Consider the following 18,966-nt stretch of genomic DNA (forward strand, 5'->3'; position numbering starts at 1 on the left):
GGTGTTGTGCTTTTAGACTTTTCATGTGCCCTTGCTCTTAAAAACACCTTTTGACAAGTAAGGGAGATAAATGATTGGAGGGGATAGCAAAATTCAACACTGAGTTCACAGAGGTTGGAATCAGCAAGAAAGGACTGGGTGAGAAAATGAGAAGACTCATATATAGAATTTGTTTGGCCCTCGGTCTATGAAACCCCTTTTTTAGAGGTCTCCAACTCTGATTGGAGAGCTCTTAGTGTTCTGCATAAACAGCCAAATAATCAGGCTGCAACCCTTCTCCTTACAGCAAATCTTCTCTCTGCCTCCTTGTCTTTTGCAGAACTACTTCCAGTAGTATCTCTACTCCTTGAATCCAACACAACATTTCTGTCTGAGGCGTCTCTGCCTCTGTATTAAATTATAGTTTTTATGTTACACTCATCCATCGTGGTTTGCCCCCTTCTTTTCCTCTTCTTTTCCTCTTTCAAGTGAGTTTCTATTTCCCTGCCACTGCCTGCTCTCTCTCTCTCTCCTCCCTCTTGTTCCCTGACTCTCAAACACACAGTGTTTCTTGCAGTAATAACAGCTGTGTGTTATTGTGTCTCTGTCTGTGAAGAGGCCACACCATCCACTGCAGTGCTCTCCACTTGTTCAAATGGCTGTTTAATGCTACAGCTGTGACAAAATGGGATCACTTCAGATGAAGGCTCGGAGTGAATGTGAGTGTAAAAGAGAGTGATTAAAAAAAGTGTTAGTTGTGTTTCTGATCACTGAGCCCATTCAGCTCTAGAGGAGAAGATGTTTGGTGTGCTTCTGCATAAGCAACTTCTGTTTGTTTTGATTGATAGTAGGCATTACTTAGTTTTGAAGAGGCCCTTCTTGCCTCGGTGAGCTGTCTCACAGCGTGCATGTGAATGGATTGGGTTTGTGTTTGTAATGGACATTCAGTAAAATGTCTATTGTCTGGTGGTGAGAGTTATGCTAGATTAAAGACTATTATATTGAGACCTGGCCTGTTTATTAACGAAACCCCAAGTGTAATTTTAAAAGTTTGGGTTAAGTTTCATATTACCTTTGCTTATGCTATGCTTGTAAAAGTAGTCATACCTGTTGAACTAAAGGCTGGGTCACACGGCGGGATTTTAAAAAGTCGGACGGTTTTCAAAGAGATACCACACGTAACGATAAAAAATCTTAGATTAAACATGTTTGTCCCTATAGTATGTGGTGTCCGATCAGACGGCAAGCTCAGCACACCACACACAAACAGATTTCGCTTAAGATCATTCAGATATCAGATGAGAAATCTTGTGAATCCTCTCAAGATCAAATGTGAGTTCAGAATAAATAAACATGGACGATTAGGAAGAACAATGCCGACCGTCTGTGGACTAATTTTAACAGAGAAAAAACATAACAAAAAGAAAAGGAGTTGGTTAAATAAGCGGAGACAACACAACCGGGGGGGGGGGGGGGGGGGGGGGGTATGGGGTATGCTCTACACTTGCTGCACTATAAAATGAAGGCGAGTTGGGGGGTTTTCTCTCTCTAGGAATCCCATACCTCACTTTCCGATTGGCTATGTTGTCACGTTCAACAGGCTGCACACTCTTTTGTCCTCAGGGGACACCACAAACAGCAGGATATCGGGGTAAGACAATCCAACATGTTGAATATCCTCGATTTGAGGTTGGCGCGGTCCCGACATTCCACCGAGCGGACCCGATCGCTCTTAACAGGGTCTGAACTTTGACTGGTCCATTCTAACTTATGAATATGCTTTGATCTAAACCATTCTATCATAGTTCTAGCTGTGTATTTAGGTGACTCTTTGCCCCAGCGGTAAGTTTTTCATGGCCTCTAAGATGCTTTCTTCCATTAATACATTTTCTTGATCTCCATCACATTCTCCATCAACAATACCATGAACGCACGGCTTCGCTCACTTACGAGTGTTTCAGGAGCAGTTTTTTTTCAGGGCCAGCCCGGGTTTTTGCGGCTCTGCTGAGGAGTAAGGCCACTGCGAGCTGACTCGAGAGGAGTTTTGAGTGAATGTCCTTCTTTTCAGTGATAGGCTGTGGGTAGAGAAGAAATTAGAAGGTTTTCTCTGAAGAAGTCCAGAAAAACTGAAGAGCGACACATTAATATTAAGGACCACTATAAACAGACTGGGTCAAACCGAAACATTATTTTATTATTTTCAAACCATAAACCTTGCCTAAGGGAAAATAGAGAAAACACACTTCAGCTTTCTATACCAAGACAAGCTGTATCTAATCTGAGGATTTCTCGAAGCTTTCTCTCATTACACACTGAAGGCTCTGAAGTTTTGTCTCTGAAGTTTCCATCCATCCACGTCATGTGGTACAAGGCCGCGGCTGTCTGCCTTTACCTGCTGCCCGCCCGTCTTTCTGTATAAAGCACCCGGGGGGAGCAGTGAGGTACTTTCACAGAGGTGGCCGCTGAAAAGAGCTCAAATACGGTCAAACCTCACCCTCCTTTCACTGACAGGGCAGCCTGCTGTGAACCAGTGGTGTTCTTGGGAGCTCTGGCCGTTCTACAAATGCTCGATCCGAGAAAAGATTGAAGCAGGCTACGCTCCCCTGGTTTTGCAAAGGATTAAGCCCAGAAATCAAACCCATAAAAAACTCACTCCTCCCTCGCTCCCGCAATGGTTGAGGTAAATATTGACAACGTGTCTGAAATCCTCGAGACGAGGCAGCAATGTTCTTCAGGAGCTCTGGCCACTCTACAGATGCTTGATCCAGGGAAACATTCAAAGCAGGCTCCACTCCCCTGGATCAGCCGGGATTTAATCCCAAAAATCAGGCCAATAAAAAGAATTTAATTGCGGCTAAAAATCATTTTTAGTGTGTTCTCCTCGCCTCGCAATAGCTGAAGTAATAGTTCTCAAATTGTAAATCAGTGGATAAAAACAGCCAGAGAAAGCAGCGGTATGGTTTGTTATTGTGGGCGCTATTCAGAGCTTAGACACCAAAAGAAATAAAAAAAATAACACAAGCCCCACATAAAGTGGTCTGACTCCCACACAAAGTCCTGCAGTAGTCGCTGCTTGTCCTCCCGTCTTTTGTATTCCTTTTCTTCAGGGGTTCCCGCCTCCAGTCAATGCTGACCATCCCACCCCCTCCCCCTTCCAGGTGATTATACTTTCACACCAGAACGGGAGGCCATGGAGAAATACCTAAGTAACTCCCTGATTACGAATATTATTCACCCATCCTACTCCCAGTGGAAGCTGTTTTTTTCCTTGAAAGTAAGATAAGACTCTCAGTGTATTAAATTCAGAAGATTCAATCAGATCACTGTAAAACAATATATATATATATATATATATATATATATATATATATATAATATATATATATATATATATATATATATATATATATATATATATATATATATATATATATATATATATATACGTAAGGCAGGTCTTTCAAAGACTCCAAAAGAATCATCTATTTGTCAGGCAGAACATGTACATTTTTGTGAACTCCATAGACTTCCCGGGCTTCGTTGGAAGATGCTTACTTATAGTCTGGTTGTCACAATGCTTACTGCACTCACCTCAACCAAAAGGGTTATTTCCTGGTCTACTGAAGTTGATAATGTATTCTTTGAGTTGAAGAAACGATTCTCTGCAGCACATATCCCGATTCATCCAGATCCATCCTCATAGTTCATCATGGAAGTGGATTCCTCGGTTCCTGGGGTTGGAGCTGCCCAATGTGGGCCTGCTCCCATCAAATCCATTTAGGCAAAGGAGGAACCTTAAGCAGAACTTTCCAAACTGATTGGGTGAAGCGACACCTAGTACCATCCTACCAAACATTGGTTTTAGCCAATCACATATCAAATGAAGATGTCGTAAGCAGCAGGCACCATGAGAAAGTGAAGTCGCGGGTTTGGGTTCTAAACTAAGTGACGCTGCCACACTACAAACACTCAGTATGACCAGCTGAAATATCCCTTCGCCTCATAACGCCCTGCAGCTCATCCTGACAGCAGCAGAGTAAACTCAGGAGGAGCCGCTCTGCCGTATTTTCTGCAGTTGACGGCTGCAATAACTGATGATAACTGCTGAAAGTAGATTAGGCGGTGCTATTTTGAGATCGGTTCTAAAGATGAGTTTTTACTCCCTGATAACATTGCAGAAACATCCTGCAACGTGACGTCACAAACTGGGAGGTGGCAGTACTGTTCTCGGCCAACATGGATGGCTCCAGTAAAGCACATTCAAATGAAAATTACTCTTAATTAAAGAAACTTATCATTTATTGAAAAGTATGTAATAATTTTATATTTAAAGTACTTTCAGCAGTTTGAATTCTGATTATGACCGGACTTCTCCTTTAAAACTTTTTGAAGTTGTGCTACGTTGGTTTGTGCCTTTAATTCTGCACATAAACCTTCTTTATGTATTCAGGTATAAAAAAACTGTATTTGCTCGGTACACATGCATACCAAACTGTACCAGCTCTCTTTGGTTTGAATACTTCACTACGCCCCTAGTGAATGACCATGTATTAGCAGGTCAGGAGTCATGCCAAACCATTTTTATGATTAAACAGGGCATCAATAAATGCTTTAAACCTTTCCACAACCTTATCCTTGTCGTGCCTGATCTGTTACTTGGTTTTCATGGTGCATTTTGGTCACAAACAACTAGTTGTTAAACTAGCAGTTTATTTTTTTACATCTAAAATTAGAGGACCAGTGGAGAACAAGCATATCCTCAGTTATTTTGATTTCAGAGGATGGCTTTTAAGTATGTCCACTAGTCATTGTCTACATCACACACTGGAACACACATACACACAACATGATACTGTATATGCCCAACAAATTTGCTGCTCCTGGGGTCTTGAGCCGCCAAAGCCAATCATAGATGTCGGTGTGAAGTGGGTAAGCCTGCTCCAAGCCCCTACAGTCCCTCTCTACATCGGTGCTGGCCACAGACAAAATGCATGCCTAATGGCACTCTGTGTGTCAGTGGGTGTGTCTCCACATGCCTTTGTGTGTATGTATTGCACGGATGGCTGTATGTGTCAGGGTTTGTCTAACGCATCCTGACTAGCAGGGACACCCATGCAGGGCATTTGTAAACAGACAGGGCAATCGTTCCAGCAGCATTGAATTAGGTATGCACATATAAATATGCAGACACACACACATACAGATTTGGCTTTAGAGCTTGGCATGGGGTGCGATGGATCAGTGTGTGGTGCACTGGCTCACCTCAGAAACCTCCGAAAACAATTACTGCTCTCACAGGGCTGCTCAGGGCACAGCTTGGACTAATAGACTGGACTATTAAGGCAAAGAACTGAACTGCGCAAAATTTGTGAATCTACTGATGAACTGAAACTGGTTAAAATGAGTTTAGATAAAAGCATAAGGATACTGAAAAATTATGAAAAAGTGTGGTTTTGTATTTTCTGTCCCAAACTTTTTGGGATAGACTACTCAAAGCATTTGAAACTCATTCACATTTAAAGTATTTTTTTTCTTCCCATGAGTTGTCATTGGTTCTCATGTTATGTGCATGTGTGTGTTGGATCTGTGTGTAAATGAGAAACAAAGAGTATGCATGCTTCTGTTTCAATTCACATGCATATATGTGTGTTGCCATATGCTAATGCTGGTCTGGTCCTGAGTCTCTATCTCTCTGCGGGACCCAGTACCGGGGCCTGTGTGAGATAATCAGCATAATTCTTTTGACAAATACACATGGTTATTCTTAATTAGTATCACACACTGTCCCCCTGGCTTTACTATGCCTCCCCACCTGAACATCAGAACTCACACAAATGGCCAGTCCTCACATATAAATAAAGTATATTTGAATTGAATATAATTTTAGGCATCCAAGAGTCCGAGTAACAAAACAAAAGGCTTGCAGATACACACTTGTTAGTATATAAGCAACAAAAACTTGATGACACATCATGGTCCTAGGAGCTCCTTCTTTTGTACAGAAGTGCACACTGTCGGGTAGATTTAAAATTAGAAAAAAAGATTTAATGGATTGCTTCCTTGCACTCGTTGCTCAAAGTTGTGTTGAACCATGTTGGATCGGTGAAGGCTTTAATGTATAAATTAGCAAGACCTCTTCCTGTCTCCTCTTCTCTGTTCATATCACTCTCCTTTTTTCTCCCTCTTTCTTGTTTACACACCCCATCATCATCCATCCCCCCACCCCCGCCCCTTTTCCCTTCACTCCTTGCTCCTTTCTGTTGCATTTTGTATGATTAACTAGTGACTTTGATCATCTCCATACAGATGCATACAGTTGAGTTCACTGAATTTGAGCTGACAAGAACCCTTTCCTTTCAAATCTTACTCTACAGCTCCTAACGTGTCTTCATAAGCTCAGAAAAAAGGCATAAGAGAAAAAAAATCACTATTTACATAGATGTATTTTTTTAGTGTGAAGCAAGTTAGCAAGTCAGACAGTATATCAGAAAACTGCATAACTGTTCCCCCCCTGAATTCAGAAGCTTGTAGAGCCATCTTTTGGAGGTGCTTTTTTAAGTTGTAGTGTTGAATTTACCAACTTCATCACCCCCCTCGCAACTTATGCATTGCAGATGCTCCATGTTGCAGTCGGACTTGTTGGCGTATCAAGTTTGAAATGTTTCCAAATAGCAGACTTGGCTCGGTCCGGCACTTACTCCATGTTGCTTTGTGTTTGCTCATCGCTAACTGCTGTGCATACTCTGCGTATCCACCTTTGCAAACATAGAATAGAATTGACTAGATTGCTGTAACTGTAATGCTGTCTATGATATTAATAAAAAAAATGACTGGATCAGAATGCTGGATCGGCATCAATCATCCAATATCCAATCCAGTTAATCAATGCATCTATAGTTATTTTTCTGGCCACTCTTCCATAAAACCCAGCTCTGATGTGTACGACAGTGTGAACTGTAGCACATACTGTGGATTACATGGACATACTTTTCAGAAAGCTTGAATTTTTCTGTTTCTTTGTATGAGTTTTATGTAATGTTCAAATTTTTTGAAAAACTGAAATTTTGTTTTTATTAGCTGCATGCATCGAAATTAACAAAAATAATTGCACAAAATATATCACAGTGTATGTAATTAATCAACACTTTTTAAATGCTTCTGTGTATCATTTAAAGTGACTCATAAGATTTACACCACAGTCAGTGCAGTCAAATATATAATGTTGTCAACTAAAATTAGTTATATTTATGTGCTGTTAACTATAGCTTACTTAATGTTAGATGTTTTATGCACAAATGTTTAGACATGGTGTAGTTGAGGTCCTGGGTTCAATTTCCAGCCTCGGGCCATTCTCCATGTGCATGGATTTTCTTCAGGTACGCCTGCAAACTCCAAAAACCTGACCTTCCATGGTGTACCCCCCCCCCCCCATCTGATATACACAATGGATGGATGTTTTATACATGACATAGGAGAAGTAGATATTAATAAAGAACAAAAGAAAATTTAGACTTAAAGCTCAATAATATTAATATTACAAATGACAGTCAGCTTGTGCTAAATGTGATAGATTTACGGATAGAAGGTTATCCTCTCAGTGGTTAATCTTGGTTTAAAGTCAGAGTTGGCGATATTTTCAGAAGTTCCCCCAAGTCCCTTTCTAAATAACTGCACATGCACAATACCATCAAACCTGCTCTTCCGCTCTTCAGGGGGATCGCGTGAAAAAAAAAAAATCTCCCAAATCCTCTCTGGTCTTATTTCTTTTCACTGAGGCCTTCTTCTTCAAACTTGTAGGCAGTTTGCTTCTTGCGACTGTTCAAAGTATACGGTGAGAGCAGCGGAGCTACAAAGAACGGCTAACACTGATGCTAACCGCTCAGTTATCAGATACATAAAGACTAAAAGTGTGCATGTGCAGCCAGCAAGCTGAAACTAACAAGGAACGTGCACGCACATTAGCATTATGTGAGCGCGTCAGAATGATTTGGCATGTGGGACAACCTATACATAAGGTGATACCCCTGTAACGTGAGGGACTGGGGGGAGTGAGAGCAGGAACAAAACTCTGTCAAATCCTTGTCATTTGGACCGAATGGCAAACATTGGTCAGAGTTTTTACAGGCCTGCAGCTCTCACAGAAATCCAATATTTTATCCTCCTTTTTCTGAATAGATAATGTATTTACTACTTTCAGGATGAAAGGACCATTTTACTTTTATTAGAACAAAAAGTGTTTCTGAACAGGATTACCTAATTAAGTAGGGTTATTGCTGAAAGAAATTATTTATATTTTTGCTTGCATGTGTTACCAACCAATTCCTTAAAATGCTTTCAGTATGAACACAGGTGTGTGTATGTATCAGAGTGAAATAGTTATTGGGGGAGCTGTTAATACAGTGTAATAGTTGTGTATTTCAGCAGCATTTAATAACAGTCTGTTCACCTGCATGCGTGTGTGTGTGTGTGAGAGATAGAAAATTTCACGGTCAGACCTTGATTGGTGTGTGTGTGTGTGTGTGTGTGTGTGTGTGTGTGTGTGTGTGTGTGTGTGTGTGTGTGTGTGTGTGTGTGTGTGTGTGTGTGTGTTGCAGAGAGCAGCCCGTTAATGCGTTGTGTTTCAGTGATAAAGTGTTTGAATGTATTGCCATCTAGAGGCATGTAGCAGAGTCTCCACGCTCCTATAAAATCTGCCAGCGCCAGATGCTGCTATTGACAATGTGCATATGTTAACCGCTTTATAGGCCACATGCCTCACATATTTCACTGGCTTTTAAGGTAGAGAGATCTCTCATTCTGGCTCACTTAATCTGTCTCTCCCTTTTGCCACATCTATCTTTTTTTCCCTCTACAGATTTAGCCTCCTCCACTCTTTCTTTACTTCACTCACTCACTCAGTTTCTCTCCCGCCATCCCCTTTTCCTTTTTTTATTTTCATCAGTTAACTAACTCACATTTTACTTTTTCTTAATAATCTTTCCTTTTTCATTTTTTTACCTTCTTTTTTGCACTCCCTCCACTCCTTTCTCTTTTTATCCCCACTCTTTCCCCACCCGTTGTCATTGTGGTCCTCCCTCCCTCTTTTAGAGAGAAGTGTTGTGATTTGCAGGAGGATTTAGCTTGTGTCTAGGTGTCTAGGGGCTTATTAATCCCGTTTTACTGTGAATGAAAAATATGTTGGCTTCCAGACATGAATATAGTGAGTACATGCGTTCTGGTTGTTGTTCAGACAGTTCAGTCTTGGTACCACGCCACGGTGATTTGTCGGGGATTTCATTTGATTCTGTGAAAATTTGAGCCTTTTTGATCCTGCTGCAGTTGCATTGAAGTGGGTTACCAGTTAATCTCTTTACATATGCTCGGTTATGTGCAAGCAAAATTTGATCTGCAGACTCAACACTTGAAAGAAGCCTACCCTCCTGTGTTATGCATTCACACAAATGTGTTCAAACACAGCGATATCACTCTAGAAGCTGCTTCAGAGCTCCCAGCTGTAAAGAAACACAAAGACAGGGTATAAATGCTACATCCTGGAGCCTAATGCTCCCGGACTTCCGTGTCATCACACGCCAGGGCCTTTTGAAACAACAGTGTGTCTCTTATCAATTAGTAAATGGTGTTTTCACTGTATCACGCACGCATACACACTTTTCCTGCATCTGCCAGGCTGTTGGGCCGGGTCCCACTGCCTAAAGCTACTGGCACACACCCTGGGTTTGTGTGTGTTTGTGTATATAATATGAAATGGTGCATGTGCGACATAAATACTTAATCTGGAAGCTTTGAATTCACCCGCCAGGGACAGCCGTTTGCCTGCTACGTTTCTCGCTCTGTCTCTGCCTCTCTGGCATGTGTTTCTTACTTGACCATGGCAGTGCCTGGATGTTGAAACATTGATATCACAAATCCCATGTTATGTCATCTCAGTTTCCATTGTTAATTTTCATTCCTCTTTTAATGGTTGATGCTCTGGTTTTATTCACACAGGATTTGAGTGTATAACTAATTTCCTCTGGCTGGCTATCAAGTTGGCATTTGACCCACTTCATCATCAGCTTCTCTCTATCGTCTTTTCATTCTTGCTCAATTATTCTTGTCTTAAAGCCAACTTTTCATATATATCCAAAGTAAAAACTATTTAAATCTAAAAAATTCTGAATATCACCATAATCAGACATGAGAAAATAGTAGTACAACAACATTTGAACTATGTCTGTATGCTATAACATCATAAAAACTGTGAAAATTAAGGAAACAACGTATATGTATTGGCACTGCATACTGTGATGGACTGGCGACCTGTCCAGGGTGTACACCGCCTCTCGCCCAATGATCGCTGTAGATGGCCACCAGGCCCCCTGTAACCCTGCACGGACTAGCGGGTATAGACAATGGATGGATTGTTAAAATTGTGCTATAAAAATAAAGTGGATTAGATTGGATTGGATAGATGTCATTGGAAGATTGACAATTTATTTATGTTTTCCACTTTTGCTTAAAGGTTGACATTTCCAAGTTTCAAATTTGAAAAAGGAACAGGAAGGTCCCTTGAAGTCAGTATTTCAAGTGACAAAATAAGACCCTTTTTACATTCCCTAACGTGATATCCAGGATGCCACAATCCAATATATCACAGTTTTTGCTCACACAATGTATGGTACAACCTGTCTTAGTGAAAACGTTGCTACAGCATTTTAGGAGATTTAGCATGTGTTGCTAATAAATAAATAAATACTTCTGGTTACTGAATGTATCAGTTGGCAATTCCACATTTTTTTAAATTTGGAGCTAAAATACAAGTCCTCATTCCCAGTTTGAAGTTTGAAGCATTGTCTGTTACTGTCATCACTTCGACTTGAACGGAGAATTTTGAACAATTTGATCAGTGTACTTTTCTGATTGAGAGTTTTTTAATAAGCAAAGATCAATGTTCTTCAATTCAAAAGTACTTTATTTATCCCAGAGGGAAATTAAATAACATCTTTTTGAGTTTTGGTGCTTTAGTTTTAGTATTTACCTTAAAAGTACATTGTGCCAAATATCATTCTGTGTGCCATTAAGTCAACCCAAGTAGCATTACTTGTAACTGCAGTTTGAGAATCAGGGTTCTGTAATATGTTTTCTGTTTCCCAGGGTTCAGTGCTGGAGGCAGCAGTCTTTGGTCTTGACCCCTACAGTCGGTACAGTCTCCGTGTGGAAGCTGTGAATGGGGCAGGTAGTTTGAAAAATGAAAAGAAGGAAATTTAAAACATGTGGCATGAATAACAAGATTACCCTGAGTAAGTCTGATTGTTTCGTACCACTTCAGGCAGTGTTTCCAGTCCATGGGTGGAGGTCATGACCCTGGAGGCTTCTCCGACGGGCCTGGGAAACATCACAGTGGAGCAGAGAGAGGAGGGCAGAGCGTTGCTGCTCAGCTGGGATGAGCCGCGCGCTCCAAATGGAGTAATCACGGTACTAATGCAAAACTAGAGTTGGCATGTCACTAAGATTTCATTTTTATGATTCCAGCAACCTTTTTTGAAACCATAGAAAAAAAACCTTTTTTTTTTCTAATGCACAGTAAAAAAAAAACATATTGCCAATTGCACTGTGACAATATTTCATTGTATTAAATAGAACAAAAAGAGTAGTGCGAAAAAAAGATTTAGGAAAAAAATATATAGCAAAACAATAAACAAAATGACATAATAAAAGTGGAAGTATGTACTTTGGATTCAGTCCTGCAATTAGTTGGAGCACTGATTCTTTTACTTTATGAACATGGATCATAGATCTGGACTACATTTCACACTGTAATCAAGGCTCTTCCATAAAAAAAGTTGTCTGTAGTGTACATAAGGGTCTGGTCATAAAGCAATAGTCTTTAAGATGCTTCGCCAGGGTTGTAGTGTTTTGTAGCCCCCGTTCTGTTGGCTAGTATCTGCCTCACAGGCAAAGAACCTCTGGAGAGCGCTTTTGCATTTGTCTTTTCAACTAAAGAGGGTTGCAGAGGCTCTTCTCTGGATGTGCTTGCCAAATTAGTGATTTAAACTTAGGGATTTAAACTTCTAGCAGCAGCTCAGTGTCTGCAGCAGTGCTGTGTGAAGTTAGAGTGTCTTGAAAGAAACATTTTTTTGTATTTATAGTATTGAATATTGATTATTTTTGAACACCCTGAAAGACGTGACAAAAATAATAGACTAAGGGCGGGGTTAAGGTCATTGTAGTGACAACATACAGATACTATATTGGTTCCCTCTTGTGGTTCATTACAGCTGTTATTTTTGACTTGCCTTTAAGCAATCTGCAAGTACTTTAACAATGCCGCACACACGCAGAGCGACCGTAAACAACTCATACAAAACCTTGTCTCTTCAGTGTCCTATCTTGACTGTTTTCTTTCCCATGTCTGTCCATCTAGATGTATAATTTGTACAGTGAGGGGAACCTGGAGTTCAGCGGACTATTGCGGAGTTTCCTGTTCCGTCGTTTGGAGCCATGGACCGTTTACTCTCTGATTCTTGAAGCCTGTACCGCAGCAGGCTGCACGCACAGCCCTCCTCAGCACATCATCACAGCAGCGGCGCCACCTGCTTCCCAGCTGCCCCCCAGGCCTCTTTCAGTCGGCCCCGACCATGTGTCGCTTACTTGGTACCCTCCCTCACAACCCAATGGGTTGATTGGAGAATATTCTTTGCTTGGAAGGAATTTGGATGAGATGGGGAGGTTACGAAACAATGAAGAGGATACCGATGGGGGAAAGGTTGGAGAAATATTGATCCTATCAATTCAACTGTTTGCCTGAAAGAATAGGTTATGGCTTTGATTTCACTCATAACACGTTTTGCACAGTTTTTTTATTTTTGTTTTGCATAAAAATGTAATTCTTAATTGAACCCCTCACCTTGATGAGCCATCGTGCCTCCCACAGGTGCTCTTCACAGAAACATCCCCGCAGCAAGCTGAGTCCTTCTCCTACACAGTAACTGATTTGCGCCCCTGGACCCAATACGAGTTCAGCATCTGTACTCACAACCCAGCCGGACACACCTGCAGCCCCTGGGTAAATGTAACAACTAGACAAGCCCCCCCTCGTGGCCTAGGCCCTCCAACTGTGAGTCACGTCCGGGGCCGGCCAAGTGAGGTGGTCATATCCTGGGCTCCTCCGTTGGAGGCAAACGGGGTTTTACAGTCCTACAGAATACAGAGAAACAATGTCAGTTTCTCGTTCAGTTTTGACCCGGATGTCCTGACCTACACAGACGAAAACCTGCATCCATTTTCACTATATAGGTATTTAGTGTCTTTTGTTTCCATTTATTTGTGATCACTCATCTGCTTACAGATTTGTTTTTTAAATAAGCTCAAAAAGCCCCATATTTTTTTGTCTTTTTTATAGCTATTCAGTGACAGCCTGCACCTCTGAGGGGTGTATAACCAGCCCCCAGACCAACATCACAACGCTAGAAGCTCCACCTGCTGTGGTGGAAGCCCCCGCAGTGGACGCCATAACTTCTGATCATATAAACATTTCATGGAGTAAACCGCTGATGCTGAACGGAGAGGTGACAGAATATGTCCTGAAACTGAACAACAAGGAGGCTTATCGAGGGAGAGACCTCAAAACGACGCTGTCAGGTCTGCAGCCATATACGTCCTATCAACTGGTTCTGTTGGCTTGTACCAGAGGTGGCTGCACTACCAGCAACACAATAACCGTAGTTACTGAGGAAGCTCCCCCAACTCACCTGGCTCCCCCAACTCTTAAGGTAGTTTTTATCTCTTACTTGGAGTTCAAACTTTTTTTTCCATTGTCAACATGAATATTTCATCTTTAGATTCGCTTGCGTTATTTTCTCTACTATAAACAGTGTGTAACTGTCTTGGAAACTGTTCCCCATTGTGGGACAATAATGGATTTCTTATCTTGACTAATTTTTAAATCTGTGGTAAATAAAATATATTCAATTTGAGTTATTCCATCTCTACTGTTAACAGTAACATTGTAAAATCAATGAAACAAGCATATGGTTATTTGAAGGTTTGCCATTTGTACAACGTAAACAGCTTTTTAAGTTTCATTGATGCTTTGTTATTACTTCTTGGCTGATTTTGTTGATGTGACCAAAACGTAGTACCTCCAGTTAACCAAGTCATTACCCTGTTTAATGTATTTCCCCTTCAATTATATATTATAAGGTTACTGGCCCCGAGTCAGTTGAGATCACCTGGAGACCACCCAATCATCCTAATGGGATCATCACTGGGTATGAGCTCTCCAGAGATGGTGAAGTTATCTATGTTGGCACAGACACCCATTATCATGACTTCACTCTTCTGCCAAGCAAGGAGTACAGCTATATTGTCAGGGCCAACAACAGCAGAGGGGCTGTCAGCAGCAACGTAGCCACAGCAAAGACTCATTCATCAGCTCCGTCTGGTGTGGGCTTCCCAACACTAACATCACTGGAGGCAACCCAGGTGGGTCTGTTGTATCAAATGGACCTGAGTCCAGTGCTCTAGATGTTGTCAAAGTTGTCATTGAACAGTTTTGATGCTTTTATGTTCTTTTCCTTGTCAGGTTAGAGTAGAGTGGCAGACGCCAGCTAGACCTAATGGAGACATTGTGAGGTACACTGTGTATCTGAGAGATCCAGTCCAGTCTAACATCACCAGTGCTGTCTTCACTCCAGAGGACAAAGCCTTTTCTGACAAGCAAATCATTCTGCGTGGGCTGGGTCCTTACCATAGGTCAGTCAGACGGATTTCTCTCACTAGCTATGTTTCATGATTGAATTAAAATGTATTTGATTGTACTGTTTTATATGGACACTCAATCAATTACTCTGATATGCTGGCTATATTCAGAATAGAACCCCTGACATGTTTGATAAAAAAAAAAAGAAAAAGAAAAAGATGAGGTTTAGTGTGGAATCAGCTGTAGTAGATTGAATTGCATACAGTGTCTTTGCAAAAGCACTCATAACCCTTTAACCTCTTAACATTTTGTCACATTGATTGCAACGACAAACTAATGTATTTTGGGGGAATTTCATGTGATCACAACATGTAACGAAGCAGTGCATAACTTTGAAGTGGAAGCAAAAGGATACTTGATTTTCACAAGTTTTTGCAATTAAATGGTGAATGCCGGTTACAGAACGCAGTCCAAGCTCCTTCCCCACTGTCGTCCCGACATAAAAATCTGAAAGGCATGACATATATGTATGTATTTAGCCCCCGTAACTCTGATTACCACAGATAAAGTAGTGCAACCAATTGCCTTCAGAAGTCACCTAATAGGCACATAAAGTCCAACTGTAATTAAATCTCAGTATAAATCCAGCTGTCTGTGTGAGCTTCAGGGGTTTGCTAGAGAACATCTGTGAAAAAATTGTACCATGAAGACCCAAAACCACACCAGACACAAAGCAGAGTTAGCTTATAAAACAATCCCTTGCTTTAAATACCTGATGGAGAATGGTAATATCCATTATCTGAGGATGGAGCACGACAAACTATGGCCACCCACCTAAACTGACAGGCCAGACATGGAAAACCTTGATTAGAGATGCAGCTATAATAATAACCTCTTTATTTATCAGTCCCATAACCCTCAGGATCATGGCCTGGGCAGTGGTGGTTCTTTGCAAGAAGCCCTGCTTTTGCATATTTACAGTTCAGTCAAATTCATTGGCAGAAAGCCTTTTTGCTCTTGCCATCAGTGGGTGACGGGAGTGTGAATGCCAAACAGCTATCCACTTAAAAACCAGTTTATGCACAGATTCATAGTTTTCAGTCTTTTTTTTTGGACCTTTCAGTCTTTTGTAATACATTGAGCTAGGCCAGATAAAATCCTAATGAAATTACACCTAAGTTACAAAATGTGGAAAAGTTTTAGTAGCATGAACACTTTTCAAGATACTATTAAACAAAGGATTTGTTTTCCAAATCAAGGGGAAAATGGTCAAGAAAAAGCATTTTTTGTGTGAATGTTTTGATTTAGTCTGTTATTTTTGGACATATTTGTTTTAAAGAAATTTCCCATGTACATTCCCAATAATTTCTTTTTTAATCTGTGTAGGTATGAAGTGAGGGTAGAGGCTTGCACAGTGCTTGGCTGTTCCTCCAGTGACTGGTCCTCAGTACTCACGCTGGAGGCTCCCCCTACTGGTCAGCGGGCACCACTTTTAGATCTCACATCTGACCCTCATACCGGCCTGCAGACAAGCTTTCTTCTCACCTGGTCCCCCCCGGCCCAGGCGAATGGTAGGATCATCCATTACGTGGTCCACCGCAGGCTGGGCGCCTCAGACAGAGACGAGACGGGTTCAGCAACAGTTGTTTACAAGAATGTCTCTACATCATTCAATGACAGCGGACTCCAGCCTTACACGGCGTACCAGTACCAGGTAAAAAGAAAAGTGTATTTTGAGCAGATCTTCTGTAAAATACATCAATAAAAACACAGTTCTTGTGATTAACCTAAATGAGCACTAAAATAAATTATTTTCTCCTTTTATGTGCGCGGGGGCCGCCCATAATGGGTTCTCACAATTAAAAAGGCCCCATCATCTCTGTTTTGAACCTGGGTGTCAGGTTGTCAGGCAGCATTTTGGTAGTGGTCCTTTGGCTGGAGCATATGGGTGGAAAAGTAAAAGAAAAATTACATAAGATTTAAAAAATCTTGGCTGCAACAGAAACTTAAACAGCTTAATTTGATGCAAAAAACGGGTTGTTTTACCGTGAACCTCTTTCAGAGACAGGACTAATGTTACTAACACATCAGAGGCTCTGCAATAAAATTTATCTTAAACACCTTGTCTGAACTACAAGAACATCACGCTACAGCACCGTGTCTTCCAGCACCCATTATCCCCAACAATCACAGACACACCAGCGCACATTCACATAACTAATCAGACAGGTGTTAAATGGAGCAGTCCATAATCATGCTGTTGTGCTTGTGCATTGGCCCGCTAATTGACAGGTTAGCCCTTTGGAAGCAACAATAACATTAGCATTCCTGCCTGTCAGGCATATGAGCTGAGGCCAGAGAACGGATGTAATTGATTGAGTTTGCCTGATTGTGGTGCCGTCTTTATTTACGAGACTTCTAATTTATGACATGAGGAGGGAGGGAAGGAGGAGCTTTGGGAGATGACGAGCGGGCAACGGAGCCATTAATCACCGGGCCCTCTGAGCACCCCACTTCCTGATTACTAGCCAGCCAATCGAATTAACTGTTAGCCTGCTTGGTAACAGAGCTCGTATTGGAAAGACCTTTTAATGGTGACCGCTACATGTCCCTGGAGAATTCAGTAGTGGAGGGGGGACTGAGGTGGATTGACAACATGGTATGTGTGAGTTGGCGATAAGCACAGGTATACAGTTGTACCCTGATGTGGGGTGTGTCGGGGGAAGAACGGTCCGAATTTCTGTAATCAATTTATCTCCGTTTACTGTCACTTTGTCACGTTTTATGTGGTTCTTTACATTAACTTATCATGCTGTTCACTCACCCATCCACCTGTTATTATTCAGTGTTCATATCTGGCTACTGCACTTTCTCTGCATGCGTCTCAAGCATACACAAGGACGAGTTAGTTCAGTTTAGCACACCACAGCCCGTAGAGAGAAATCATATTAGGCTAATTACACTGGGTCATAAGCTCCTATTGACAGGTTTATGCGTGCTTTTAATTACTGCCCACTTTCACACAACTTAGCCCCTTCACCCCAAGTAGATGCAACCGCCAAGTTACTGTGTCGGCCTATCAGAGCACTAAACTCCTGCTCGCCGTACTGCTGTCCAATAAAAATGCTCAAATCCTGCCTGGAAGTGTACTGAAGTCGTTTGTTGCCATGGCGGCTCTTTTGCTGCCGTGGCAGCTAACAGGATATATTTTTATTTTGTGTCTAACAAGCCAAATCATGGCCCAATAGGAGGCAAGAAGACAAGAGTGTAGAGAAGGCAGTAAAAAGTTTGTAGATGATATAAGGACGAAGGCATGAGTTGTACCTTTTTAACACTGGATCAAGGGCGAGGTGATGTGGGCTGACTTTAAATTTGAACATTTATTCCCTGTTCTGACTATATGGCACAAAGTTTTTATTATCACTCAAAGTAATACATCATGCTGTGGTCTTAACTTTGTTGCTATGGAGAGAAGGAACATAGATGTTGCTGGGTAAAAGTCTTTTATTCCTTATAAATTTGGTTTGTTGTGAATTGGCACTGCTTAGGAAAATCAAAACAGGTAAAAAAAGGGTTTTAGTGCTTGTAGAGGTCATTTAAATAATTCCTTGTTTGTACTGTATGTGCAGTGTGATCTGATATTTTGCTGGATGAATAATTATAACAATGGTTTTTGCTGTAAAAAACTGAACGTCACAGACAAGAACTAACTGCTCACCAAAAAATGCTGTGGTCTTAACTTTGTTGCTATGGAGAGAATGAACATAGATGTTGCTGGGTAAAAGTCTTTTATTCCTTATAAATTTGGTTTGTTGTGAATTGGCACTGCTTAGGAAAATCAAAACAAGTAAAAAAAGGGTTTTAGTGCTTGTAGAGGTCATTTAAATAATACCTTGTTTGTACTGTATGTGCAGTGTGATCTGATATTTTGCTGGATGAATAATTATAACAATGGTTTTTGCTGTAAAAAACTGAACGTCACAGACAAGAACTAACTGCTCACCAAAAAATACAGTCAGTTTTCATTGTGTCTCATTTATTTCTAAAAAATATCCCCTTCAGTAATTTATTAGTGAGCAGGGATCACTTTTTGTCCACTTTGGTCAGATTAAACCAGAATACATTTTTTTGCTTACACCCCAAGCAGTAAGAACACCCCTCTGACCCTCAAAACCTAGAAGGAGTCTAGAAAAATGTAAAAGATGGATAAATGCATGCAGCTGACCTTAGGAGCAGCTGAACACAACTGTGATTGACGGGGAGCTACCGCATGTTCATCTGCACAAAGGTAACTCAATTTTTGTTCC

General features: G+C 41.2%; 1 protein-coding gene across 1 annotated transcript in view; it reads left to right on the forward strand.

Moving 5' to 3' along the window:
- Positions 1-2,650: 2,650 nt before the first annotated feature.
- LOC118560888 (usherin-like) overlaps positions 2,651-18,966 on the forward strand; it is a 28,985-nt gene continuing 12,669 nt past the window's right edge. Inside the window, exons 1-10 of the mRNA XM_036132428.1 lie at positions 2,651-2,659; positions 3,087-3,137; positions 11,113-11,194; positions 11,288-11,433; positions 12,383-12,724; positions 12,893-13,254; positions 13,361-13,730; positions 14,161-14,442; positions 14,543-14,712; positions 16,046-16,373. Coding sequence (XP_035988321.1) covers positions 2,651-2,659; positions 3,087-3,137; positions 11,113-11,194; positions 11,288-11,433; positions 12,383-12,724; positions 12,893-13,254; positions 13,361-13,730; positions 14,161-14,442; positions 14,543-14,712; positions 16,046-16,373 — 2,142 coding nt within the window. The remainder of the gene's footprint in view (positions 2,660-3,086; positions 3,138-11,112; positions 11,195-11,287; positions 11,434-12,382; positions 12,725-12,892; positions 13,255-13,360; positions 13,731-14,160; positions 14,443-14,542; positions 14,713-16,045; positions 16,374-18,966) is intronic.

This window comes from Fundulus heteroclitus, unplaced genomic scaffold, assembly GCF_011125445.2.
Source record: "Fundulus heteroclitus isolate FHET01 unplaced genomic scaffold, MU-UCD_Fhet_4.1 scaffold_503, whole genome shotgun sequence".
Lineage (NCBI taxonomy): Eukaryota > Metazoa > Chordata > Actinopteri > Cyprinodontiformes > Fundulidae > Fundulus > Fundulus heteroclitus.